The 26500-nt window shown below is 49.5% G+C and overlaps 7 protein-coding genes across 7 annotated transcripts; 4 read left to right on the top strand and 3 right to left on the bottom strand.

The window, feature by feature from the left end:
* Nucleotides 1-2948: 2948 nt before the first annotated feature.
* LRP88_09231 (uncharacterized protein) lies at nt 2949-4951 on the bottom strand (the record flags this gene model as incomplete). The annotated part of the gene is made up of 2 exons (XM_083245721.1): nt 2949-3705; nt 3756-4951. The coding sequence occupies 2 exons, from the start codon at nt 4949-4951 to the stop codon at nt 2949-2951; spliced, it is 1953 nt and encodes a 650-aa protein (XP_083100215.1).
* Nucleotides 4952-7080: 2129 nt separating this feature from the next.
* LRP88_09230 (uncharacterized protein) lies at nt 7081-8031 on the bottom strand (the record flags this gene model as incomplete). The annotated part of the gene is made up of 4 exons (XM_083245720.1): nt 7081-7145; nt 7214-7275; nt 7329-7425; nt 7476-8031. The coding sequence occupies 4 exons, from the start codon at nt 8029-8031 to the stop codon at nt 7081-7083; spliced, it is 780 nt and encodes a 259-aa protein (XP_083100214.1).
* Nucleotides 8032-12623: 4592 nt separating this feature from the next.
* On the top strand, nt 12624-14321 carry LRP88_09229 (cytochrome P450; the record flags this gene model as incomplete). The annotated part of the gene is made up of 4 exons (XM_083245719.1): nt 12624-12831; nt 12901-13097; nt 13147-14139; nt 14190-14321. The coding sequence occupies 4 exons, from the start codon at nt 12624-12626 to the stop codon at nt 14319-14321; spliced, it is 1530 nt and encodes a 509-aa protein (XP_083100213.1).
* A 410-nt stretch (nt 14322-14731) lies between these two features.
* LRP88_09228 (putative SAM dependent methyltransferase) lies at nt 14732-15554 on the bottom strand (the record flags this gene model as incomplete). The annotated part of the gene is made up of 2 exons (XM_083245718.1): nt 14732-14771; nt 14824-15554. 2 exons carry the CDS (start codon nt 15552-15554, stop codon nt 14732-14734), a joined length of 771 nt encoding a protein of 256 aa, XP_083100212.1.
* A 5384-nt stretch (nt 15555-20938) lies between these two features.
* Nucleotides 20939-22792, top strand: LRP88_09227 (uncharacterized protein; the record flags this gene model as incomplete). The annotated part of the gene is made up of 1 exon (XM_083245717.1): nt 20939-22792. The coding sequence occupies one exon, from the start codon at nt 20939-20941 to the stop codon at nt 22790-22792; it is 1854 nt and encodes a 617-aa protein (XP_083100211.1).
* A 1410-nt stretch (nt 22793-24202) lies between these two features.
* Nucleotides 24203-25069, top strand: LRP88_09226 (TMEM53 family protein; the record flags this gene model as incomplete). Its single annotated transcript, XM_083245716.1, has 1 exon — nt 24203-25069. One exon carries the CDS (start codon nt 24203-24205, stop codon nt 25067-25069), a length of 867 nt encoding a protein of 288 aa, XP_083100210.1.
* A 796-nt stretch (nt 25070-25865) lies between these two features.
* Nucleotides 25866-26273, top strand: LRP88_09225 (uncharacterized protein; the record flags this gene model as incomplete). The annotated part of the gene is made up of 1 exon (XM_083245715.1): nt 25866-26273. One exon carries the CDS (start codon nt 25866-25868, stop codon nt 26271-26273), a length of 408 nt encoding a protein of 135 aa, XP_083100209.1.
* Between the last annotated feature and the right edge of the window lie 227 nt (nt 26274-26500).

Raw genomic sequence — 26500 nt, 5'->3', positions numbered from 1 at the left:
TTGCCACTGGGCGCCGAGCGCGGGCATGAGGCCATCATCCAGCTTTGCAGCAGCATGCGGGCTCCCCAGCGAGCCGTCGGTCGTCCGAGGCCTACCATTCAACTACGCATAATGCTAGGCATGCCATCGTTGACATCTCTCTTGCCGAGATCAACTTCGATTCCCTGCCGCCCCTCTACCAGAAGGGTGCCCAAGATTGGTTTGCCGTCTTTAACCCCCAACTGCAACGATATGTAGACGTCGATCTAATCCACGCATGTAACCATTGCTCTGTTGTTGCCAGCGTGAGGTTCAGTCACAATGGCATGTGCATAGCGACTAGCAGTTGCTCCACAGCTCGAATTTCCGACATACAGACTGGTCAGTAGGTGTGCGTTTTGGATCACAATGCTCCCCATGCGGACCAGAATATATATATAAGCAGCGTGTCCTTCAGCCCTAATGACCACTGCCTGGCCACGGGTGCCGGGAATTTTATGGTTTACGTGAGTCAATTTCCTACCTGTATCCACCTTCAACTTGACTAAACACTGACATGCCCAGTTATGAGACATCAAATCTCGTACTTTGTTGGAGAAACAGAACACACCAACCACAGCGAGGTTGAACGCTTCGTGACCTTCGGGGGGGATTTTCAAAATAGGGATCTCACACGCTTCTTGGTGAGGTAAACACAATATAAAATAGTAAGGGCAATTGATCAATTGATAACAATGAAAATTTGGTCAGAGAAAGAGCCCAAAAGCTGCTCCTTTCTCGTTGACCATGACGAAAGCGATGATGATGCTGATGGCCGAAGGCAACTGGCCTCTGACCTTTTTCTACGTACAGGAAATTGCCCAATGGCCCAAAATGGCTTAGCACCTTTTCCCCCCAACTCAGTACAATCCTAGCCCAACTCGAGGGCCAAGAGTCAGTGGTCAACTCGATAGAATTCTCTCCTGATGGAAGAAGTGTTGCTTCGGGTGCTCGTGATAGGACTGTCTGTGGGATCTCGACACCTGGGCTAACACCTGTACCCTCTCCGCTGGAGACATCATCGCATCCGTCGCCTATTCACCCGATGTGCAGCTTATCGCTTCAGGATCAGAAGGCGCAAGCATACCGGTCTGGGAAGCCAGCACAGTTCTACTTCTGACCTGTCTTGGCGGCCCTGGAGGATACAGCAATACTGTTCTTTCGGTCGCCTTCTCGCCCGACGGCGAGACCCTCGTCTCAGCCAGCGCCGACAAGACTATCAAGATGTGGCATCTCGGCATGCCCGTTCAAACTCAAAGCCCATAGGAAGTGAAGTGTATCAAGACTCTCCAAGGTCACACAGACATTGTCTGGTGTGTTGCATTCACACCTGACGGAAACGGGGTGCTCTCCGGGTCTAGGGATAGTAGTTTGCAGTTCTGGGATCCAAAAACAGGCATGGCACAATTCATGCTTCGAGACCATAGGGATACAATTTGTTCGATTGCCGTTAGCCCCAGGGGAGGCATCTTCGCCACTGCCTCTGCCGACGGGGAGGCTCGTGTTTGGTCGTACGGTCCGTACCAGGCGGAGGGAGCTTAGCATAGGGGATAGCCTTTCCAAGTCCTCGGCTGAAGAAGCGCTTGCCTTGTCCCAGAAGGAATTCGAATAGCTTAGGTAGATAATAGATAGGACAGCGATATGCAAATATTGATTTTAAAAGCAGCCGTTAAAATATGCAAGAGTCTGGGCTTGACTTACAAGGTTCACTATGCCGCGTTGCCGCGCCCTAGGAAATCATAAGTCATTCATACGACACCGGAGACTCCAGAAAATGACTTTAGGGCTCCATGATGGTTTAAGACGTTAATGGGCTTGCTGCATGAACCGTCTGGGCACTGATACGTGAACCCGTAACCCCAGAGATCAACGAGGCGGTGATGAAATACACGGGCTCTGCCCTAACAGTGGCTGCCGGATTCGAGTAGTGATATTCGCCGGGAAATTAGAATAACTGACGCCATATCTGTAAACAGCCGAGAAACAAATCCTCAACCGTAGATGGTGTTGAGCAAGGCGCAGGCCAAGAAGTGAAACAAACAACACTTGGCCGGGACCTTTTCGGGCATGATTCGGTTTCTATTAATTTAAGGTGACTTTAATCAGGCGGTTCTCATATCAAATAATGATTAGGAAGCGTAAATATCGGGGAAATCGACTTGCTGGTCTAACTCGTAATGCCTCCTCACGACGGCTTCACCGCGAGTTCCTCAACGAGGCAGCGCCACACCCCTGAAATAAGTTGACAGAATACGCGCCTAATTTTCGAGTGAAGCGTGGCCAACCAAACTCCCCAGACTGTTCTTGTCCTACACTATCAAGCTCAGCGTCACACCCCATGCACGCCACCACCACCTTCCCTGAAACGCCAACTCCCGTCTGCTGTACTACCCAAGGCAGAGCTATTCTCAACACCACTAAGGCGGCGCCACTTCAGCCATACGCGTGTCCAGCGCGGCTTAGAGCTGCGGCCAGCTCCCGTCAGGTGGCTTGGCTGGGAGCTCCCAGCTGAGCTCCTGTTCCCCAGCAACTGGGTCGGCTGAGTTTCTTCAGGCAGCAAGATCTCAGGCGGTCAGATCTAGGACTAGGAAGATCCTTGTTGGGTGGAAAGTAGGTTTAGGCATTAGACCTGTTGGAAATTCCTTTCACGTTCACTCTTTTCCACCCTGACTCGTAGGGGCAGACATTGTGCAGCTGACGACCCCTGGTTAAGGCAGTTGAAATGAGACGTCACCCTGTTTACCTCGATTCACTCGTTGTTCACTTCAAGATTTGTTATCCAGCAAAACTCAACATATCCATTAATCCTATCCATAAACCATCATAGCCATCGCGGCCATATCATCATACTGTATAGACTAATGCATGGAGGCATGTACAATGCGCCTCAGATTACCAGTCCAAAACCATCATATGTATGCAACCCAACATTAAAACAGAGCAGCCAAGACGAGGGGCAGGGCGTAGACCAGGGCCATGTTGATGATGGAACCGTGGCCGGCCGTGTTGGCAGGAGTGGTGCTGCTGCCGCCATCACCTGAGCCCGAGCCCGAGCCTCCGGAACCAGAGTCGGAACCGGAACCCGAGTCGCTGCCGGAGCCAGAGCCGGAATCAGAGCCAGAGCCCGATCCAGAGCCGGAGCCTGAACCAGAGCCAGAGCCACCGGAACCTGAATCTGAGCCGGAGTCAGAGCCACCAGACCCTGATCCAGAACCGCCAGAACCACCAGAGCCCCCTTCCTTGTCATCACCATCCTCATCATCTCCAGAGCTTCCACCACTGCCACCACTGCCACCAGAACCACCCCGGCTTCCCGAAGATCCAGACCCAATATCCGAAATCCTAGCCTGGGCGACAGTCAACTCAACAGGCTGCTCCCCACACTCCTGCACCATGTCAATCTTGGGCTTGTTGTTGCTCGTCTGGAAGCTGTTGCTAGTAAGATCCTGGAACTTGCCGTCTGTCTCCTGCAGCTCCGAGTTGTACACGTCCGAGCCGTCCACAATCATCTTGAAGATGCACCCCTTAACCACCTGGTTGACCTCGGTCTTGTCGGAGCTGGAGCCTGAGGGCTTCTGCACCTTGACCGAGGCGACGACGCGGACGTAGTCGTCCTTGGGGATCTCGAGGGGTGACTCGACGTTGATGGTGCAGTCGGCCTTGGAGTTGGCTTTGGGGGAGAGGACACTAATTCTGTTAGTCAAATAGAAGAGTGAAGTAGGAGGATGAGGACTTACATGGCTGTCTTTCCGTCGACCGTGCTGAACTTGGCGTTCTCACCAGGCTCTGCCTCATCAAGAGGAAGGTCGATGGACTTGCTTGTCGCAGCAGCAGTAGCAACGGTCGTGAACGAAGTCTTGTCTCCAGAACCGCCAGCAGTCTTCGACGCTACGGCGGTCTCCTCGGCGTCATCATCATCATCACTGCTACCCGTGGTGGCCGGGGTATCATCGTCGTCCGTCCCCGTCGTCTCGCTGCCATCAGTCTCCTCAGGCTTGTCATCGCCCGTCACAGTAGCTTCACCATCATCATCGTTGCCTGTCGTGGCGTCCGGGCTATGGTACGAGGGGTTGGTGGCAGCACCAGTAGGCTCTTCTGTGGTCCCGACCGTCTCGTGTTCGACATCTTCGGTATTCGTAGGCTCGGGCGTCTCGGTATCGGAACCTCCAGTCTCTTGAGGTGTCTCTTGAGGTGTCTCTTCAGGTGTCTCGGTCTCTCCTGATCCTCCAGTTTCTTCAGGGGTGTCGTCGTCGCCATCCCCCGTCTCGACGGTCGGCTCGGGCTCAGCATCACCGGTGGGCTCAGTGTCTTCGCCATCGGAGGATCCTGTAGGGGCGGGCTTTTCATCGTCTGTTGGTGTTGTAACGGCCGGGGTTAGCGTAACTGTTCCATCATAATCGGCAGGCGGCCGAGCCTCAGGTGTCTGTGTACCAGGCGCCTGGGTAGTAGGTGCCTGTGTCTCAGGCTCCGCGGCTGTCGTCGTCAGGTCCGCTGGAGCCTCGGAAGGCTCACCTGGAGTTTCTGACGGGGTTTCCGCGGGCCCCTCCGGATCAGCTTCGGCCGGAACTTCTGGAGCTTCCGAGGGAGTTTCAGAAGGAACTTCGGGAGCAGACTCAGAGGGTCCTTCACGAGCCCCGCCGGGCACTTCTGGTTCTGGTTCCCCAGAAGGCACTTCCGGATCTTCCTCGGCAGCCGTTGGCGACACTTCAGGCGGCGTATCATCAGGTAGTGGCTCACTTTGTGTTGGCTGCTCAGGCTCGGGTTCAGGTTCGGTGTTGGCGGGGAGGTCGCCGCCAGCGTCTCCGCCAGTCTCTCCGCTTCCGGTGTCATCGCGTGTGACGATATCTGGAGCTGGGGCTCCTGTGTCGGCTGCCGTCTGGGCTAGGCCCTTGACGGCGAGAAGGCCCAAGATAAGGCCGCTTGAGGGACGCATGGTGTTGACTTGTGCGTTCTGAGGATGGCTTAAGGAATTGCCAGAGATCAAAGAGCGAACCGTATATGTTTTGTCAGGAGTTGTTACCTATCACCAGTCAGGGCTGGACCTCGTCTCTATATATACCTCTCCTCCCCAACTTTTCCTAGCAACGGCAACCCCGCCCTATGAGTTGTCGTCTCAGTAGGCGAGGTTTTGAGGCTTAGAGCTGAAAGGCCCATGATGCGAGCTGAGGCAACACACCCCTAGTGCCAACTTTGGAGCGGTAGCACGGCAGCCACCATGCCAATGGGCGGGTCCCTCCAGCATCTAGGGCTGAAGGATCGGTGAGAGACGGCCTCAGCGTTTGCTTCTGGGGCCCAATAACAACCTTGTCAGCTGTCCATTCATTCACCTCTGCTCCACTGGGCTGCAATACTTTGCAAAGCATGTCTCCCAACCTCGCCGGGGGCATAAACCACAACGAGAACAACGCAAGAGGGCTGGACCTGCCGCGGGGGGCTTTGCGACGCCATGGTTGGGTTGCCTCTTTGTTGTGGTGGACGCCACGGAGATGCAGGCTATCGCTAGTCCAGTAGCCAAAGCAAGCCACGCCACTTGTAGGTCGCCGACTAGAAAGCCACATCGCCGCTTTTTGACGGATGGTGAGAGACGGCTGAAGGGAGAGGTCTTGGCATGGCCAAGTCAACCTTGCACTATGGACTAGACCGCACAGTGTCTCTCTAGGCGAGGCAGCCTTCAGTGGATTCTAGGCCGCCCAAGGGCTGTCGCGGTTATGGTAAGCTGGTACACAACCCGTCTCAGCGCTGGGGCCTAGGACCTCTCAGACGCCCGGTAATTCGTTTAAGCTTATGCGGCTAGCATGAATGTTTATTTACCCTTGTCAGACAGGCTACAGCCAAACAAGGTCTAGAGCTGCGTGAACTGAGAGGGTTTTGCTCACCAGGTCTCGAACCCGGGTGGGCCTCTGGAAGCGGCACGGAGGAGACCCGCGCCTCTGACCAAGGGTTTTGTCAAGGAAACTCTCAGAGGAGTAACAATAGGCGAGAGTCCATTGGGGAAGAGCCTTGTGAAAAGCTGTCACCTCGGAACGAGGCTCCCAGGAACGAGCCTCGCTTGGAAGTGCAAAAGCGAGCCTTGCAGTTCTGAGACAGATAGTCGCACACATGCAAAGACCCAAGCTGAAAGGTTCCCCAGATATCACGCACAGAATTCAAACAGGTAAAGTGCCCACTGAATTGTCGTCACAAGACGCCTCTCGCAGAATCTTACCCACCATGAAGTCGTGATCTGACTATTCATTCTCTTCTGAGAAATGACTGATTCACGAGCAACCCAAAGAAGCACGCCAAGAATGCCAAGAATCGCACCTACCGAGAGACCAGCCCAGACCCCAGGTCTCCCTGGATCAACGCCGATCAGCCAGCATCTCGGTTCGGTTGTCAGCCCTACCAGTTCACTAATTACCACCAAATTCTTGACCCCATAGAACCTCGTCTTTCGATAACATGCACTTTGGGTATTGCCAGCCGCGGACGTGGCTGGCAGTCAGCAACGCCCTGCATCACTTACCTGAAGGCTACAGGTTCCAAGTAGGGCGACAGATGCGGTTGCCGCGGCTTTACGTCAGAGTGTAAACAAGTAGACCAGGTTTTGCCTTGTGGGCGCAAGCCAAAGGCTGACTGACGTCCCATGTTGAGCTTAATGGCCTCAAGAGGCCTCAAGAATTGAGGACGCAATCCGCTTCCAGAGTACAGCTAATTTCATGGGCAACAAAGAAGTGACCTGTGACTTTTGATTGAGTCATCCACATCTTGTTCGTTTCTTTCCTCTTGGTATGTAGAGGGGATAGACAACTCTCTATTAAGCCACTTGAGCTGCGGCTGACCGGAGTTATTGCCTATTCCATCAGGCCATAGAGTAATTGCTGTGGAGATTACGCAGGGAGAGAACGAGAGAACAATTTAGTCAAGACAAGGTCAATCAATTCCTGTTTCGTCGGTATCGACTCGAGAGTCATGTTAACCTCGAGTAGTGCTACCAATCATCTCAACCAACAAGCCCAGGTGCACCAACCGATCAGAGAAGCAAAAACGCTTTCCTCTCCAAAGAAACCATTAGCGGCCAATTCAACAGTTCCAGTGGGGGAGCGTCTTGTTCCTGTCCGCGTACTTGTTCACTTCGCACCCTCCCCCTTGAACCACATGGTTAGGCTTGTGTTCCCACATGTTTAGACCTTCCCGCACGGCCGAGCCCACTCACATGGCATTTCTCCTCTCTTAGAGATGGTAGGATACGTCTTGGGCGGTTCCGAACTTCCCCGTCTACATCACAATTAGCATGCTTCAGTCTTGTCTAGGGTTGGGAAGATGCATACCCTGGTCGGTGGGAATATGGCCGGGTGTCCTCGCTGTCATCCACTGGATGGGGAATGGGATCAGGCTTCACTGGGTACGGTCGCTCAACTTGCTGGTCTAGATACATTATTAGTTCTACGTTCATATTTCTAAGACTTTACACTTACGGATGGGGACATATCCAGTGTACTTTGGCAAGTTATCCTTCAGTTGAGGTCCTACCCTGTAGCGAAAGTGAGGGTGATGGGGATGATGAGGGCGATCGAGGTGGTGAGGACGGTGAGGGTGGTAAAGATGATCCACCGCGTCATGAGGCCGGAAAGGACGGCCGAGAGGCTTGTGGTGAGAGTTGAGCGGCAGCACGCACTCAGCCCTAACATGGGACTTGCTATAGCTCGTCGAACAGCTGATACCACTAATGATCTTGGAGGTCGCATCAATGACGAACTCAGACTCGCTCACACGGAGAGTTCCATGACCGTAGTCATCAACGTTGAACTCGACATCGAGCTTGAGGTCCGAGATGGTAAGCTTGTTGCTGCAAGCCGCGCAGTGAAACTTTTTGTCATTATCTTCAATGTCATAGACAGTCGTGAGAACAGTGTCGGTGATCTTGCTCTTTTCAAAGATGACGGCGAGCCTCTGGGCTTCAGATGGGGCTGTGTCCTTGGCCCCGCAGAATGCAGCGAACGCGAGGGCGACGATACCAAGGGTGAGCACCATGGTGAAAACTATTATCTTTGTGAGGATCTAGGGGGCGGAATCAGGTGGTGTTTTGTTATCAGAAGATTCTTTCATGCGGGTTTGCGGACAATGTCCAAGCAACTGAAAAAAAGCTGGGGATTTATACCCAGAACCTGGTGGTTGAGATGAGAACAGATTGCCTCATAGACTCAACAACAAAGGGAATTCGAGGGGTAATGACATCTTTGTGGGCGCAACTGAGGCCTTCGGGCGACGCCACGAGGTAATATCAACCAAGTCTGATGCGTTTATTGCTGCCATCTCCGAGAGCTTATCAGACGTCGTTGCTGGATTTGGCGCGACGGGGTTCATGATGGCATGGCGCATTGTATCGTCTGCAGAGAATTTACCCGCCCGGGAACAAGCCAGTCTGGTAATGTCAACGGCTATGATACGTCCGAGTCGGATGATGAGTGGGAGGCCTCGACGTTGAAAGCCCTTGGCGGCCCGGCTCGGCGGCTTCCATGCCACCTTTGATCCTCGGCGTATGGAAGGCAAAAATGCAGCTGCTGTTGATAAAACTCAATACTGACAGACTTCAGCTGGTAAGACGTACTCCACCGTCGTCGCCAATCTCCAACTGATCCCCCTGAGCCAAGCCGAAACAAAGGAAGGCCATCATGAGCCAACGGAAGCTGCTGCTCGTGCACACCTAAGATCGAAGATATTGATCTGATTATTATTGCATGTTAATCACACTGAAATGCAATATTTGGTTAGATTATCACTGCATTGATCAATTGTCCTGGACAAGGTACCAGATAATCCCTCGCTTGGACTCAATCGCTCATCTCAAACGCGCCATTGCGTTCAGTATCAACGCAGATGCGAAAGTCAGCTATCTGTAAATCCAGAGACATAATGGAGGTCAGGTTCAACTCCTGATAGGTCCATTGGTATCTTCACCACGTAGCCAAGCTTCGTCCCATTGGCTTGGTGGGCCAAGACGGCCGGCCACTAGCATCTGCACGTCAGCCGAAATGGAAGCCAACACGTCAATGGCCGGCCTCCTGCCTCAACCACACCTAACAGAGGAAAGGTGGTTTCGCAGCGGTCCAAGTCGATTCATGAATAAATACAGCAGCCCATCCCACTCGGGCTTCCACATATCGGACACTCATCCCTCAGCCTATTCCAGCTTGGAATTTCCCGACTGCCTTTTACTTCTTCGACGATCCGCCCCAACTCTCAGCAGAAAGTTACTTCAACGAGAATGAAGTTCTATGCCGTCGCTATTGGTAGAACCACGGGAGTTTTCGCAACTTGGGAGTAAGTTGCCTGATAAGATTAGCTGCATGGACCTCGAACTAACGGGTTTGAATAGAGAGACGAAATCCCAAGTAAACGGCTACAGTGGTGCGATACACAAGTCGTTCAAGTCGAGAGAGGAGGCTCAGGAGTTTGTGGATCAACACAAGATAGAGAGTGACCCGGTCGTCGGAAAGGTCATCTTTGAGGAGCCTCAGGAGAAAGTCGGTGAATGGGTGAGAAGCTCACCCAGCCCAAGATCCAGCCGTACCGGGCGCGAAGACAGCCCGACCAACATGGCCGATGAAGTGAGTGGAGAATGGCTGTTGCGTCTCCAGAGAAGGGTAAAGTCCGTCGTTTGAAAGTTGCGAGACGGACAGGGAGATATGAGAGAAGAGAAGGGAACTAGTTTCATGCGAATCGTTTTCAAAGATAAATTGACATTACTTCCATTTAGTTATAATTCTGAAGTGGTCTGGTCTATCAGCAGGCCCCGTCATGACCAATTCATTGTCACGTCTCGGAGGGAATGAACGGTCCATTGCAAGTTCACTGCTTGAAATACTGCCATACGTGTTGTAGATCATTTTCCCTCCCCATTTGGATATCGATCGGCCTTCAGTAAACTTCAAAGAGCTTATTAATCTTACCATGAGTTGTGCCCCTGCAGGCGGACATAACGGAGATTACTAGCGAGCATGTATTCGTAAGCCCAGATGAGGGTCAGATTTCTCTCACCTTCACATCCCAATCACAGATCGAGCCAAATTCCATGTCACAGTCAGTCTCGGCTCGCACACTGCCGCGCCTCGGTACGGCGTGCGATGAGTGTCGCCGTCGCAAACAGCGATGTGACGGACAGCAGCCCGCATGCCGCGTCTGTCAAGAGTCTGGGTTGATATGTCAGACGACGCAGCGCGGTACACGAGGGCCAAAGAAAGGCTACATAAAGGCCTTGAAAGATCGAGTATTGGAGCTTGAGGCTCTCCTACAGAGACATGTTAGCACCGAACAGCAGCAGGTGGAACAACCAAGAGAGTCTAATTCAGAAGGCTTCTACGACATGATATTGCCGACACCGTCCACAGGACTTTCAGATGAACCACTGAATAACGATATACCGTTCTGGCTGCCAGAGACGACTGAAAATGCCGAGGCCTTTACTGGTCACTTGGCTGAGTTGACGTCGGCTTCAATGCTGTCTCTGACCTCTTCCAATTATCCACAGATTACGAGCATGATGCACGCTGAACTGTATGGTAGTTCCTTAAAAAGCTGCTTCTATAGGGCCTTATTGACCTTTACAGGGATCAACTCTATTTCGACCGTGTGCATCCCTCTATACCCATTCTCCATCAGAGACGATACTTATCTTGGTCCAAGACTACTCCCAAGACCCCGTCACGCCTTTGTCTTCAACATGCTATATGGGCACTAGCATCTCTTCTCGCGACCCAATTTACCCATCTGACGGGATCACTTTACCAAACTGCTAAGCAGGTGTTGGAGTCTCTCAGCCTGGAGAGCAAAGACCCCCATAGTCACGACACAGAGCTCGTACAAGCATGGGTGCTGATTGCTATATACGAGTCGATGCGTACATATCACCAACAAGCATGGATGAGCGCTGGTCGAGCCTTTCGCTTAGTTCAAGCCTTTCGTTTTCATGAGCTTGACATGCCGGCCAAGAATAACCTCACTCCCCCACCAGAAAGTGACACATTCATTCAGACTGAGGAAAAACGACGTGTCTTCTGGATGGCTTACTTCCTTGATCACCTCTTCAGTGTGCGGAACGACTGGCCTGTTACTTTGAACGAGCATGTGGTAGGTGCACCTTTCTATGAGAAGCTGGTGAGCTGACAGTCTTTTAGGTCTGCACTCGTCTACCGGCCCCAGAAAGCAAGTTCCAGCGCGGGCAATTCGCACTCGGCAGTTTCTTATCAGAAGCAATGACCGAGTCTAGTATGAGCGCATCTTCACCATTCAACGAATGTCTCATCCTAGCCACCATCTGCGGTCGCAGTCTGATGCATGATCACCAGGACAAAGTATCAAAAGCTTACGGAGGTCTGGGCTCAGAATGGGAGCAGCAACGCCAATGGCTAGATGATATTCTCACAGCCAGACTTGAAGCATTATCCGACCGGTATCCATCACCCACCGAGGCACATAATCCCCTCCTGTTGTTTGCCAACATTCTCGGCCAGACCACAGTCGTGTACCATTGCAAGGGCATCACCGAGTCCACGGCCAACTCCTCGACCTTGAAAAATTCTAATTCTGAGTATCTCGAGATCCAGAGTCGCGCTGTAGCTGCCATTAGAAACATCGTCAGCCTCGCAAAAGCCATGAGCGAATTACATTTCTCCAAGGTAAGCCACTCCAAAACGTCACGTCTGGGCCCCTACCAACATCCATATCCAGATTCACCCATTAATGCCCATCCCATTATTCATCTGCGCCGAATTTCTCTACGACAATTTTTCCAAGCACCAGTCTTTTCATCAATGTCTACAAGAGTTGGTCTCCATCTTCTATGGCCTCACAAATGTGAACAACCATGAGCAGAGCTACGTGGACTTGCTACCTCGGTCATGCATCTCCAAAACAAAAGAGCTGCTCAAGCATGGCATTGAGGCTAGTACAGTTCAGGCATAACTTAAAACCCGGAGGACCGGCGAAATTAGTAAAAGCTTCATTATACCCCGCCATGAATGTCGCGAGACTGTAACCTCTGTCGTGACACGCTCAAGATGTGACGATCGGACGATTGATGTTGGACATGGCTCCGATCGAAGAAAAACGGTTCGTCATGAGATCGACCACCAGTCACAAGCAAGGTCGTATAAAACCGGTCAAGCAAGTCCTCGGGATGATCTAGCCAAGTCAAGACGCCAGCCACGCACAAGAAAGCAGACTAGCAACCCCAAGGAGCCAATTACCCTCGCGTGAAACTAAGCATTTAACGGAGAAGCAGATTATCCCTGCTCCGCCTATTCCATATCTCGCATGTGCTATCGATGCCACGGAGGCGCAGTGCAGTAGCACGAACTGAAAGTTCCCCTCCTCATCTCGGCTATTTATCCACCTTGATTCCGCTCATCCCCCACATCAGACGGGCCGGCCCGCTGAAGGTTCTATCATTGCGCGGTCGTTGAAGAATCCAATCCTTCTTCCATCCACTTCTCCTCTTGGGTCACCGTCGTGCTTCTGGTGGCCAGCCTGCTCCAGGGGCAGACACTCATCTCTCCTCTGCGATCGTCGCTGCATCCACTCCTCTGCATCTTTGCAATTTCGAGTCCTCATCGCAGCTCGCCACAATGGCCGTGGTAGCAGTCCTTTTAGACAACTTAGTGCCACTTTTGTTGGGCTGCTTGGGTCTCTTCATTGTCCGAAAGTTGGTCATCTACAATAAACTCAAGCAGTTCGGTGGCCCGAGATGGACTGGCTTCACCGATTGGCCCCATAGCAAGGCCATGCTTCAAAACCGTTGCCATGAATGGTATGAAGAGGCGAATCACAAGTACGGTGAGATATTTCTTCCTTGGCTTGCTAAGCCTTGTTTCTTGATGTGATGAAACTCACTCACACTTCCAGGCCCTATCGCGAGAGTTGCGCCCACTGTCCTCGTCACTTCGTCTCCCGAGGTCTGGATGCATGTCAACAACAAGCCCGGCTACAAACGGTCTGACTGGTACTATAACGCTTGTCGTATCGAATATCGAAAAGACAACGTCTTTAGTCAGACCGACAACGACAAGCATGACCAGCGAAGAAAACAGATGGCCCCTGGGGTATGTTAATTTTCGTGGCTACTCATCCAGCGCCGACTAACATCGCTAGTACTCTGGGCGGGAGAATTTGGAACTCGAAAAGTCCATCGACCTCCGCGTTCAGGAGCTAATCGACCTCATCCGCTCCAAGTACCTCTCAACTCAAGACCTCATCGTCCCTGTAGACCTTGCCCAAAAGATCCAGTACTTGACCCTCGACGCCATAAGCAGCATCAGCTTCGGCAAAGAATTCGGCATGCTGCGCAGCGACTCTGACGTTGACGGATATCTCCAGTCAAGCGAAGAAGGTCTCGCAGCCGGAAACGTTGCTCTTGCGCTGGGCATTAGCTGGCTTGCTCATGCTCCCATCATCGGCGCCTACATTGCGCCCTCTCCAAAGGATAACACAGGATTTGGAAAGATGATGAACGCTTGCTTCCGCTGTGTTGACGAGCGTGCTGCGAACCCCACTGATAAACGCTCTGATATGCTGGCATCCTTCATCCGTCACGGCCTATCAGGCGCCGAGTTACGCTCAGAAGCTCTTGAACAGCTCGTTGCCGGTGCTGATACCACGTCCACGGGCATCCGTGGAGCTCTCCTCTACATCATGACGAACTCGCGCATATACTCAAAGCTACAGAAGGAAGTCGACAGCGCAGTCCAGTCTGGTCAAGTTGGCGAGGGTATCATTCCACTCTCCGAGTCCAAACAGCTGCCGTATCTCCAAGCTGTCATCCGCGAAGCTTTACGAATGTGGCCCCCAGCAGTCAACATCTTCTCTCGTGACACACCGCCCAACGGCGACACTTTAACTGTCAACGGCGAAAGCATCTTCCTACCAGGGGGTGTCTCTATTGGATACTCAGGACATGGCATCCACCACAGCGAAGAAATCTACGGCAAAGACTCAAAAGTCTTTAGACCCGAACGCTGGTTGAACGCAGACCCCGAAAAGCTAGCCGCCATGATCCGCACAAGTGAGCTCGTCTTTGGACACGGCAAGTTCCAGTGCCTGGGCAAGCCAGTGGCCCATCTCGAGCTTGGAAAGACTATATTTGAGGTAAGAAAGAGAGAAAGTTTCTTGTTGTTAACATCTAACTTTGAAAATAGTTAATGCGTCATTTTGATCTGGCTCTGGTGAACCCAACGAAGCCGTGGGATGCTCGAAACTCGCTCGGTCTGTTTACCATATCCGACATGTGGGTGCAGGCAATGGATCGAACCGACATGTCCAAAGCCTAGTGAAAGCCTAGTGAGAGAGGGATTCAGGCTATTCTTATCAGGATCCAAGATTGTATAATGATTGAGATGGAACTCTACTTATGTTATCGATGCCCCCGAATATGTGTACCGTCAAGCGCTCGGAGTATTACTTCAAGTTGATCACGCCAGTCCCAGTTTGCCATGACGTTTATTCCTTCTTATCGTTTCAGGTGAAAGGAGGGCATCAACATTCCCGTAATATCATCCCCAATCTACATATATACTCAATATGGGTGAAATCATTCTGTCTGGGGCCGTTCATATCCAAAACCAGAGCCAATCAAAGTAAGTATCATCATAAATCAACGCTTGGAGACGAATGGTAGTGTAGACCTAGCCCATACAGTGGGCATACCTCCGAGGCCGCTAAGAGGGCAGAGGAGAAAGGACTACTTGGCTGTCCCGGGCTTCTGTCCGTAAACATTGGTCCTGCGGAGTGGGTAAGCTAAGAAGCGAGGAACGAGCTCAAAGCATCACTTACACGAGGTAATACGGCCGAATCTTGGTGTCGCGTATGGCCCGGCGCATCTCCATGACAAACATCTGCACCTCGTCGTATTCCCACCCCATTATCTCCCGCAAAATAAACAAGGCGAAACCCTCCAAGCTTTCGTCCATAAACGCCAGGTTGTACGCCCCAATCCGCTTCATCTTTGGGTCGCTGCTCCAAGCGCCGCATGGCACTTGGTACGTCTTCTCCACAACATTTTCGAAGCCGGCTCCGACGATGAGCTTGCGCATGGTGCCGTCCATGGCGATGCGCAGCGTTCTGTTCATTTTGTCCGTAGCGTCCCAGAATACCTTGGCCCAGCGCTTAAAGATGTGGTCGGGGTCGTCCCTGATCTCGGGCAGATCGCTGTACATGTGGATGTTAATCTCCATATTCTCGATCCATCCACCGGGCGCCAGTGCCGCGTACGCCTGGCGATAGAGTTCACCCCAGTCGCTGATGCTGCCGTAGAGGGCGCGAATGTGGATGAAGTCGAAGCTCTCGGGGCGGAACGTCCATTCGAGCTGGGCGTCTTCGATGTGGAAAGCGCAGTTTGGGGGCACCCAGTTGGGCTGGATGGCGCTGATGTCGGTGCCAATAATCTCGGTCTCTGGGTACGCGTCTGCCATGTCGATAGCCCAGATGCCGGTACCGGTGCCCACGTCGAGGACCTTGGACATGTGAGTGACGGGCGCGTCAAACAGGCGGTCGTTCTTGAGCATCACCATGAAATGGTGCGCTATGTCGAGGCCATTATTTTGTCTATCATCGTTGGGACCCCAATATTCGGTCGTTTTCGAGTTCTGAAACGTTCGCCCGTGAAGGTTGCGGTAGTCAAAGATGCTTTCCGAAAGAGACGCGGTTGACGACACAATGCTAGCAAAACGTTAGCCAACGGTGCGCGCCACGAGCAAGCCCAACTCGCCTTCCATCATCCTCATAAGCGGAATCCTCTCCAGCATCATCCTGGTTCTGTCCGATCGACCCTAATTAACACCCCGGTCTGTCAAAGTTGGGGTCGAGGCAACGTACAAAGGGGATCTGCGTGTTTGTCGGGTGGGACGTGGTATCACCAGGGGACGACGATTGGACCACCTCGGCTGGCGACTTCGGGGACTTCGGCGACGACTTCGAAGGTGACCTTGGAGAGTCTTGATCGGACTTGGGGCTAGACATGACGGTTTTCAAGACTCGGCAACAGACAGCTCGGGTGTGACGATGTGGGGATTTGGCTGGCTCTAGTGCCCTGGGAAGCGTTCTTTGAAGACGGGAGGGAGAGGCATCGCGGGAGCCAGCTAAGGCCCTGATGCCAATCGTACATCTGAGGATGACTGGGACATCTAATTTCCGCCTAGATGAATGCCAAGACACGCTTAGCTCAAATTATCAGCTATAGGCGCTATGTGTGTGAGTGTAAGCTATCCAAATTGCATACGTGGGGAAAATAAACATCGCCACATATATCACGCTAGCCCAGAGCGCCAGAGCTCGCCTTCTTTGCCGTATAAAGCAATCTTAATAGCTTTCTGCCGCTTTCCCTAACTGACGCAGGAAGGTAATAACTATAGATTAACGTGAGCTAACCACAGACCAATATAAAGCTATTCATAGATATATATCAACGAAGATAGATAAACCTAACCTCTATGGGCTATTAGATAACGCCCTCTCGCTATCTAATAATATTAATAATACCGAGATATTCTTAGATAACGCTGCGGGCGCGAGGAGGCATACGAGGATATACCTATATGCTACCGAGGAGCGCCTAGATAATACTAAGTATATAGAGGAAGAGTTTCTCGTAAAGCTTCTAATCGAGGATAATATTAGCATAGATTAAGAGAGACTATTTAGGATACTTATTATCTTTAATGAGTAAAATAAAAAGGCGCCTTACCTAAGAGATTATAGTAATCCTATTATATAGGGCATATATTAAACTATTAACCTATAGCTCGCGAGAGCGCATTTTAAGTAGGTATTTAAGGCATTAGAGCTAGTCTTTAGTGACTTATTTTATATGCTAAAGGCTATATTTTTTGCCCTCTATGAGTGGCTTTAAAATAATACCATCGCCGGCGATAATTAGGAGATATATCTAGAGCAAAAGATATTAATTATCCTCTAGATCTTTACCTTTAGCGCTATATAGAGGAATATAGCAGGTATCTTCTTTATTAACCAAAGCATAGTCTTAAGGGTATTCCACGAGATTATTAGACCGCTGCTTTAGCTATATAACCACTTCGTAATATAGCTAATAATAAGGGAGCTCTCTCCTAATATGGAATTAGATAGCGATTCTATATAGTTTAATAGTGCTATAGGGGCAATAAATAGGACTTATATATATACCTTTATTGCCCTTAAGTAGTAAGGAAGGTAATAGTTAAGGAAGAGCTAAGTCTCTTAAAATATACTCGCCGTAGTTAACCTTAAGGGCTAGTTTATATATATACTCGCAGGTATAAAAGGCTTAACTTATAACTCCGTATTACTTTAGATCGCCCTTATATAGGTAGACCTATAGAAGCTTATACTGCCTCGCGGGCGCTTCTACCTTACTAATATAGGATTTCCTTTAAGATATAATATCTTAATGCTATTTATAGGGCATATATATTACCTCAAAGACTTCTAAGACTAAGGAATGCTACTAGACTATAAAGAGGAGGTATTTAATTATAGCTACGCTAAGCTATGGTAAGTAATTAAGCGGGCTTTTAGTATATATAAAATACCTTATTTATAAGAAGGTCTTTTATAAATAAAATTCTAGAAAAATAAGCTTATAGGATATAAGCCTAGGATTTTATTACCCTTTTAGGAAGGTTATGTAATCTCGGACTTAGGGCTTTATTATAAGCCCGATAACGCCATTAAACCTGTCTCCTTCTATAGGGTATTTCCTATCCGGTTTTAAATATCCTAGTTTAAAACCCGATAGGTTTTAACTTCTATTATGCTATAACTCGGCTTCTAGTCATCCGTTACTAGTAAAACTAATAGGGTTTTAAAGCCCGGAATTAGGGCTATCCGATGGTATAACTTCTATCTGAATCGGGCTAATAGATTCCGAGCCATTTACTATATAAGCTATAAACCCTCTCTTAGAAATAACTCCTAAGATCTTCAATCAATTCAAACAATAAGAACACTAATTAGAAGCTGGTCTTCTCTATTTTAACCCTATCTTCTATTTGCCCCACTCTTATTACTTTATAATTCCTTACCTAGCTAATTAGCTTTATATAAGGACTGATTCCACTGCCTATTCACCTCCTATCTCTATTACCTACCCTATAGTCTTTAAAGACTATATTTCCTCTATTTTTCAGTCTTTTACAGTATATAAAAGAGGAAATTTATAATCTTATATAAGTGCCCTCCTAAGTATGATTTTAATAGTTAGCAGCTTATTATATATGCCACGGCGGGCATATATAACTTTATCTTAAACAAAGGGAAAGAACCTACTAAGGAGAGGAAGCTACTTAAAGAAACGCTTATAGAAGAAGAAAGTAATATTATAGAGGCGGCCAGAGCTTATACCGACTCTATTATACCTTTCTAAGCTAGCAGGCATATATAAGAGTATATTACGGCGTAGATATAGACTTAATATAGCTTTAAAGAATATATTAAAAGGCAGCGAGAGCGTAAGGGCATTAATAATATTAATAATAAAGTTAATAAAGCCAGAGAGTAAGAAGGAAGGAATTGCAACTATGAATGCGGGGGCGGCAGAAAAAAAACGAGGCCCGTTATTAAGGGCTATAATAAAGATATTAAGGCCAGTATAGAGGCATTAAAAAATACTATAATTTATATATAAAAAGCAGCTTTTAAGCTAATCTAATTATATAGGTTAATATTAATACTACTAACTATTATAAGCCTACTTACGAGGCTTAGCTATGGGCTTAATTTTCCTCGTAATCTAAGCCTCCTTCGTAGTAACTAAACCTAACGCATTCTATACCATAGCATTGCCTAGATCTTCCTAGAACTAATAAATTACTTAGATTATTAGTAAGAGCTTTTTCTCCTTTATAACCTCCTTATAATTAGTAATAGCCTTCTTAATATCCTATAAGCTAACTAGGCAGGCATAAGAAACCATATTATAAGTCCTCTAGGTCTCCTAATATATTAAAATCTCTTTTATTTCCCCCTAGGGTATACCGCCGAGATCCTTATAATTATTATACTTCCTCTTCTTATAATAATTAATAAAAGGGTTATTTAGCGGTATATTACTTATAGGACGAGAGCTAGAGTAATTCTAAGCGCGTTAGCAAGGCTGCGGAGGCAATAAGACCGCTAAGCGGCGACTAGGTAAGTTTCCCGCCTCATAAGAGTAATCCCGCGATATAGGGAGAGATTACTAACTATTCTATATATCCTATAATAATATAAGGAAGGCATAGTCGTCTCTCGGCGCCGCTTATTCCTTAGCTTTAGCTTTATCCGCTGCTTCTTCCTCTATCGCATCATAAGTAGCCACTACTTCCTCTACTATCTCTATCCGCGCTGCCCTGCCTCGCGCTTTTCCTTACTAATAAGCGCTATCTCTAGGTAGGTAAATCTGCTTCTTAGTGGGCTTATTATCTAAGAAGATCTTATTATATTCCTTAAAATTAATATTATTAGAAATAAGTAAACTATTTATAATAATCTTACTCCTTAAAGAACTATATCTCTTAAGGTAGAGATTTTTATTATTCTTACTTATTAATAATAAATTAAACTTATATTTATAATATAATTTAAAATAATATTTTATATCTTTAAAAGCATATTAAAAAGTCTTAATTTATATAATCTTTATTATTATTATTTTTAGCGCCTACTAGGTATCTAGCTACCTTTTTTAAAAGCTAGGGATAAATATCTTAAATAATAACTTATAAGTAAATCTATTTTTTATTTTTAGCTTTTCTTAGTAATAAGCTTTTAATAATCTCTTAAGAAAATATATCTCTTAGTCCTCTAACTAATACTAACTTATTAAATTCTTTAGGTTACTAATATTATTTTTATATTAGTAATCCCCTTATCTTTTAAATTCCTCGCCTATAGCTAATATAGACCTTAACGGCTAGCTAGATAGCACCGTGGATGCTTTAGCTAGCGATTCTATGCATGCCACTAAATTTCGCAGTAGGAGCTAAGAACGCAGAAGCATCTTAGCAATCCTAGCGTCTCGAGAGCCTCATTTTAAGTATCAAAAGGCGATATCACTATAGCTCAAGAATCTACATCACGATGACTTCAATAGCTACGGGGGAAGGCAGTGAGAGGAGGTATGGTATTAAGCTTAACGGGGTTTTAGTACAAGACGGTAGGTACACTAATTTTATGCGTTACAATATCTCAAGCTATAATCCCTGATAGACCGATTGCTCATTGGCATCAGGACCTAAATTAATTACCCCGCTATTCGCCGGAATGAAGACGCGATATTTTCAGGGGTCTGAGACCCATTTGTCAGTCCATCTTCTGTCTGTGATCGCCAGTTGGCTGGGGACAAGTATTGGCTCTTGTGGGATGAACAGAACTTGATGGAGCTTTTCTCTCTTTAACTTAGATGGATAACCCAAAGGATTGATGCTTGAGGTGTTGGTTGCAGCCAGAACGGTCACGTGGACTCCGCTTGGCTGACCGGTTCTGGGGTCCGTCCCAAGGACCTGGTAACCGATCGGCCCCTTATGCACCCGCCCTGGATTGATTGGAATGCGATGAACTAGTGCTGCGTAGTGTGTTCTCCTGCTCGTGTGATTCGGTTTTTATGCCTTTTCCCTGCGGCATACTCAATTGAGCCATCCGTAACTCTTCACACTTGAGACTCGACCTCCTGGAAAGCCTCCATGGCTGACTAAGGCCTGTTACTGCAGAGATGGGAGTCGCGTCCTCCACATTAACATATACCTACCTCAACAACCAGGCACGTGACGTGTTCAGATCCCAAGCTTTCTCCCTGACGAGAAATTGTCTCCATTCAGAATCTCCTTTTCATCTCAATCAAGGAATCAATCGCCATTATTGGCAGCCAAAGTCGCGCTCTGGTCTTGCGCTAACCGAACCCCTGTCCGAGATCAACATGACGCTTTCACACCCGGAGACACTTGGAGACCTCCACCAAGACCTTGTGCGAAAGTACAAGGTCCACGGTGCGAGAGTGGGCGAGATTTGGAGGTTGCTTTCGAAAAGCCAAAGGGAACATTGCCTGCAAGCTGGAGCAGCAGACGGCGAAGTGCTGAAGCACCCATTGGATGTCAGCCTAGGCGCTGTTTACAAATTCATACCAGAATGGAATCTTCGCCACATCTCAGAGCCCGGTTCCGACTTCTTCCTCGAACTTCTCAAACACAGAGCGACGACCACCCTGGTCCAGCAGTACTGCGGGCTCAACGGTGGACTTGGTGACTACCACCACATGGTAAACCTGATGGATAGAACATACCTGCGCCACGCCGACTCCTTCGAAGACTGCTACACCTTCTTCATTGACGAAAAGTACGGAGTATCTGTCAAGCTTTCGCACGAGAAAGAGAAGTCATTGGCTGTATTTGCGCCCGCAGTGCGGGCCAATGTCTGCGTGCCGCAGTCCTTTGGCCAATTGGTTCTTGAACGGCAGATGACCATACTCCAATGCTTAAATATCATGGTCGAAGACGTCCTAAGAATGGGCTCATACACAAAGGATCAACAGCAGTCGTTCAAGAACGACGAGGGAGATGGACTAACAGATGCCTTTTCTAACCTATCTGTTCGAGACACCATAGGCAAGATTGAGCTCAGAGACCTCGTGGCCAGCGCTCGCGACCAAATGTCGGCTCTGGAGGAACGTGTCGACCTCCTCCGCACCAGGTCTATCATGCTTGCCCATGCCGTCACCGCTGCATTCTTTAGTCGCCCGGACCTTGTCCCGGATGAGAAGGGACGTGTGTTGCCGACGCACACTGACAAGTTCATCAGCGCCGCTTTCTTCGACGTAATCCATGATGGGATTCGGGCTGGGGCTACCTGGGCGTACATTACCCGGTGCTTGGAGTTGCTTGACCTTGGTGTCGACAAGATATGTAAAGGCATCATCCTCCAAGAAGTGTCAAACGTGCTTGATCAAACATACTCCCAAACGCAATCTCGATTCAAGCGGCACTTTGCGACGGGGAGCGGCTCAAAGCGCTTCAGGCGCATGGCCAACCTGTTCGACAAAGCTGGTAACGCACGCCTCCACATGAAGGTCAATGCAGAGGAGTTGACCAGGAGCGACCCTCAATGTCACTACCTCCTGCGACTGTGCCAATCTGAAACCACCGCTACAAAGGCCGCAGAGTGGTTGAAGAAACTAGGCGAACTTTACGCTTCTCATCCTTCGGAGCGCGAGCGACTGGTTGAACGAGAAGCCGAGTCTCTGGTTGATTTGGCTCTGATCACTGGGTTTGTCCAAGACCTTAGCTCCTCGACCTCCCTCCCCACGGCTTCTCGCAAAAAGGGCCGGACATTCGTCACGAAGAGCCAGGAGCTCGAGGCTGAGCTCGCACCGATCAAGATGGATATTGACTTGCGCGACTATGCTGCCCCCATCGACAACCTTCTCGAGCCTGGAATGGCTTATGAAGCCCTCGCCACGATGGAAGCGTACATTGACGACAGGGCTGGCACAACGCTGGAATGCCTCTACCAAGCTTTAATCGAGGAGTGCATCGCTGATCTTGAGGATCAATGCGAGCAAGCTAAAGCACGAACAAAGCAGGACAGCAATGGTGAGCAGATCCCGGTGCTAGCCATGCAAGAGCCCCAGAAGGAGCGGGTGGAAAGCCAAAGGAGAAAGGAAAAGACACGGCCCGCCCAACCTTCTGCTTCCAATGTAGCTATGAACCCGCCCGCGGAAGAAGCGCAGGAGCCTGCGCAGATGTCGCAGATCCTGGTGGGAGCGAGTCGACTATAGATGTCTTTATGAAGATTTTCCGAAAGTCACAAGCCCGGGGCTCAGTCATCTGGGCGTCATTCGAGGCAGCAATGGCAGATGTAGGTTTCTCTGTCTTTGGGAAATACAGCTCCGTCTACACGTTTCGGCCGCCCGAATCGATGGCGATTCGTAGGCCATTGACCATACATCGTCCACACAATGGACAGGTCAAGGGCGTTAGACTTTTGATCCTAGCACTCAGATTGAAGAGAACCTATGGATGGAGCGAGCAGACGTTCCAAGTTGCCTGAAGATGTTGGTTGTGGGCTTTGGCTTACGAATTTCCCCTGGGACGTGGTGTTGATCTCGACATGATTGAATGTACTGGGCGCGCCCAAGTCTCATCATGTACTCAACTATATCCTCTAGTTTGAGCGACCACGGAATAAGTCTCATGGTCCAGCTGGTTTCCCAAGACGCAGGCATCATTCATACTTATCGGCACTCCCTCGGACCCGTTTGAGCACTCAAGTCTAATCTCACAAAGCATCACGGAACATCAAAGACCATCTCCCAGACGCTCGTCTTTGACATAGTCTGCCACGGAACACAGCAACCTCGACAACCGACAACGATACTCGGTGAGCGGATGTTTGACGTACGTTCACGATGCAATACCATTATACCAACATACAGCGACCATGATCAACAAGGGACTCTTACCGCACAAGCTGCCTTGTTCGTCGCAAAGCAACCTTATCGCATTGTCTACTCAGCTCGTTCAACCGACGGCAAGCCACAAAGAGTTCAAATGGTTGCCGGCCTTTGCTCAAGAATTTGCTGAACAGGATTTTGAAGGATTGTCGCATTGGGGGCTCTGTGCGCTAGCGACGGCTCGAAAATATCCATTGATCCATTGTCAACCAGCTGGCGGTCATTCGAAGACATGAACTCTGCCAACAGACGATTGTACGCCACTGATTAATAGCCTCGATTGATAAGCCGGCATTGATCAACACAAACTCTCAATTCATGCAATCACTCAGCTGAGGCCACAAACAGGCCGCGTTACGATTCGTCTCACCCAAACACAAGGACCCATTTGCCTCGGCACATGGTCAGAAATGCTCCATTCTCGCGCTTGGCGCATTATTTAATTCGTCTCCTCGGATTCCCCCTAAAAATCGTTGGGTGCCACGTTTTTTGGTGGGAAGCAGCTTAGCAGCCATCGTCATCCCCGGGGCGGCCGAAGCCTCCGAAAGAAGAAGTCATCCCGGTCGGAGAGCGACCGATCAGTCAAATACCCCGTCGGACTTTTTCGAGAAATCCCCAACGGTCTATCAAAAACGCTAGCGACTCAGCCTTACAGGAGGATTCGTTTTTTATAAACAAGCGCAAGTCCCAGCGTTGGCCTCTTCCTCATTCATCCTTTCTTACACATCAGCAGCCATGTCTCCCAAGCTCCCCATGCTACCCGGCTTCACCGCCGTGAGCGACCAGGTCCTCGTCCGAGAAGCTCTTCCTGAGCAACCTCCCGCCGATCATCCCGAAGCTGTCGTCATCTACGGCTGGGGCGATGGACTTCCCAAGCACGTCTCCAAGTACGCCGAGGGCTACCGCGTGCTGTTCCCCTACTCGAAGCAGATCATCATTCTGAGCCCCATCTCAAAGGCCATGTTTACCAGTCTCGACCAGCGGACAGAGGCCATGGTTCCCGTCCTCGAGAATCTTGAGAAGCTCCTGGGAGATCGAAAATCGTCGGTTTTGATTCACGCCATGTCCAACACGGGCGCCATCAGCTACGGAACCACCCTCAAGGCCTTCCAGGACAAGAACTCTTCCGCATTCCCTCATCAGCTCCTCGTTCTCGACTCGACCCCCGGAAGCCCGTGGCTCTCCCGCCGGACCCTCGGAAACTGGTCCCGCGCCATGAGTCTGGGCACCGCAAACTGGTTCCCCTGGCCTTTCGCCGTCACCCAAGCCCTCTGGGCCGGAGTCCTGCTCGTCAACGCCACGTATCAGTGGATCACGGGCACGGAGCCCGCTGGAGCTTTTGCGCTGAGGGTTGTTGACGATGAATCGTTTGAGACAAAGGAGGCCAAGAGACTGTACCTGTACAGCAAGGAGGACGACCTGATTTCCTACGAGGACATTGAAGCCTACGTCGCCGAATCCAAGGAGCGAGGCTACGTGGTCCGAACTGAGCTTTTCGACGGAAGCGGTCACGTCGGACATATGCGAAAGCACCCAGAACAGTACTGGAAGGCCATCGAGGATGCATGGAAGTGGTCCAATGACGAAAAGAACGGCGCATAAGGGAGTACAAAAGGACGCATGGCAATGCGATGGGATTATGAGTTTGGATTTTTGTACATGTAATGAGCGTGGAATTCGATAGAGGTCACGGGCTGGAATCATGCCCTATAGACATGGATCAATACAGCGATGGCTTAGACAGCCTGCTTTCTCTATACATACTCTCTTGGTCTCCGCTGTCACTGCAAGAAAGTCCAAGTTGTCATTTGGCAGATTATGCTTATTGCCATCGGGGACGACATCATGCAAGGCTTGGAGGTTTTCATTGTGTGAGTGAGGTACATGACGGCTAACTGGCATCTTCTATTTAACAGCATAGAGACGTGATCGATAACAATAGGAGTGAGTGTTGAATATTCCCATCTCGGAGAGAAATATGCAAGGTAAATGGAAGTTTCTTCTATGTTGCAGTGATGCTCAAGCAGGAAACTTTTGATAAAAGGAGGTTGAAGCTCCTTTGTGATTCCTCTTGGCTGTTTACTCGATTCTTATACTAGGGCGGATCTTGTGATTGAAGGGCAGGTAGATGTTAGGATGGAATACTTGCTCCTGTATCAGATGAACTTCTATAGCTTACCGAACCTCGCTATGTGGTGCCATATCTTACGCGGCAACATCAAGTCTCGAGGCTGACAGGCAGATGAAGCACCCCGCGTGAGTCATGCCGCCGAGTACAGCCTCAACGTAATCCCAGCGTCTAATCTATTATTTTATAAACGCCACATCCGCTGTATACATCTTCGTCAGGGACATCTTTTGAGGTATCTTCAAGTTCTCCCCTTGAATTCTCTCCAACATGAGTTTCAACATCGTCACACCGCAAACCCCCCTCCCCCCTTCAATCCTCCACCAACTCGCCCTCAGCAGCCCCCTAGACGAAATCTCCAACCATCCCGGCGCAGTACGACATCACATCTTTTACCACGGCGACCGTAACAAAAAGACAAACAAGCTTGAACGATCAATGCTCTTCTTTGTCTATCAGACCGGCCGGTTTGGTCCGCAAAACGGCTTCCGCCTTTGTCTTGTTCATCAGGGGTTTCATATTGCGTCTGCGACAAAGGGTGAGGGGGATCCGGAGGATGATATCGATCAGTTGGAAAGGGGTATTCCGCAGGGTCATATGGAGGTTGTGGTTCTGGGAGAGGCACCGGTTTATGTCAACAATGAGGACGGCGGTCACATCGTGTTTGAAGAGGATTGAAGATCAGGAACTTGAATGTTCAGCCCTGCGAGAAAGATACACCCTCAGAGAACAAACCCTCTTTCTTGTGCGCATAAGCTAGGTCTGGGTCGGAAGGGATGATGATCTCCAGAACGCAAAGAGTGTATACAGTTGACGTGTCTCTCAAATATTTCAACAAGGCTATACTTGGAAGTGGGAAATGTAAACTATGAAAAAAGAACCCACGATATGTAGTAAATTCCAAC

The sequence above is a fragment of the Fusarium phalaenopsidis genome (assembly GCF_050370095.1).
Source record: "Fusarium phalaenopsidis strain FUZ10S chromosome Unknown contig_32302, whole genome shotgun sequence".
Lineage (NCBI taxonomy): Eukaryota > Fungi > Ascomycota > Sordariomycetes > Hypocreales > Nectriaceae > Fusarium > Fusarium phalaenopsidis.
This window is presented reverse-complemented; position numbering and strand designations above follow the sequence as displayed.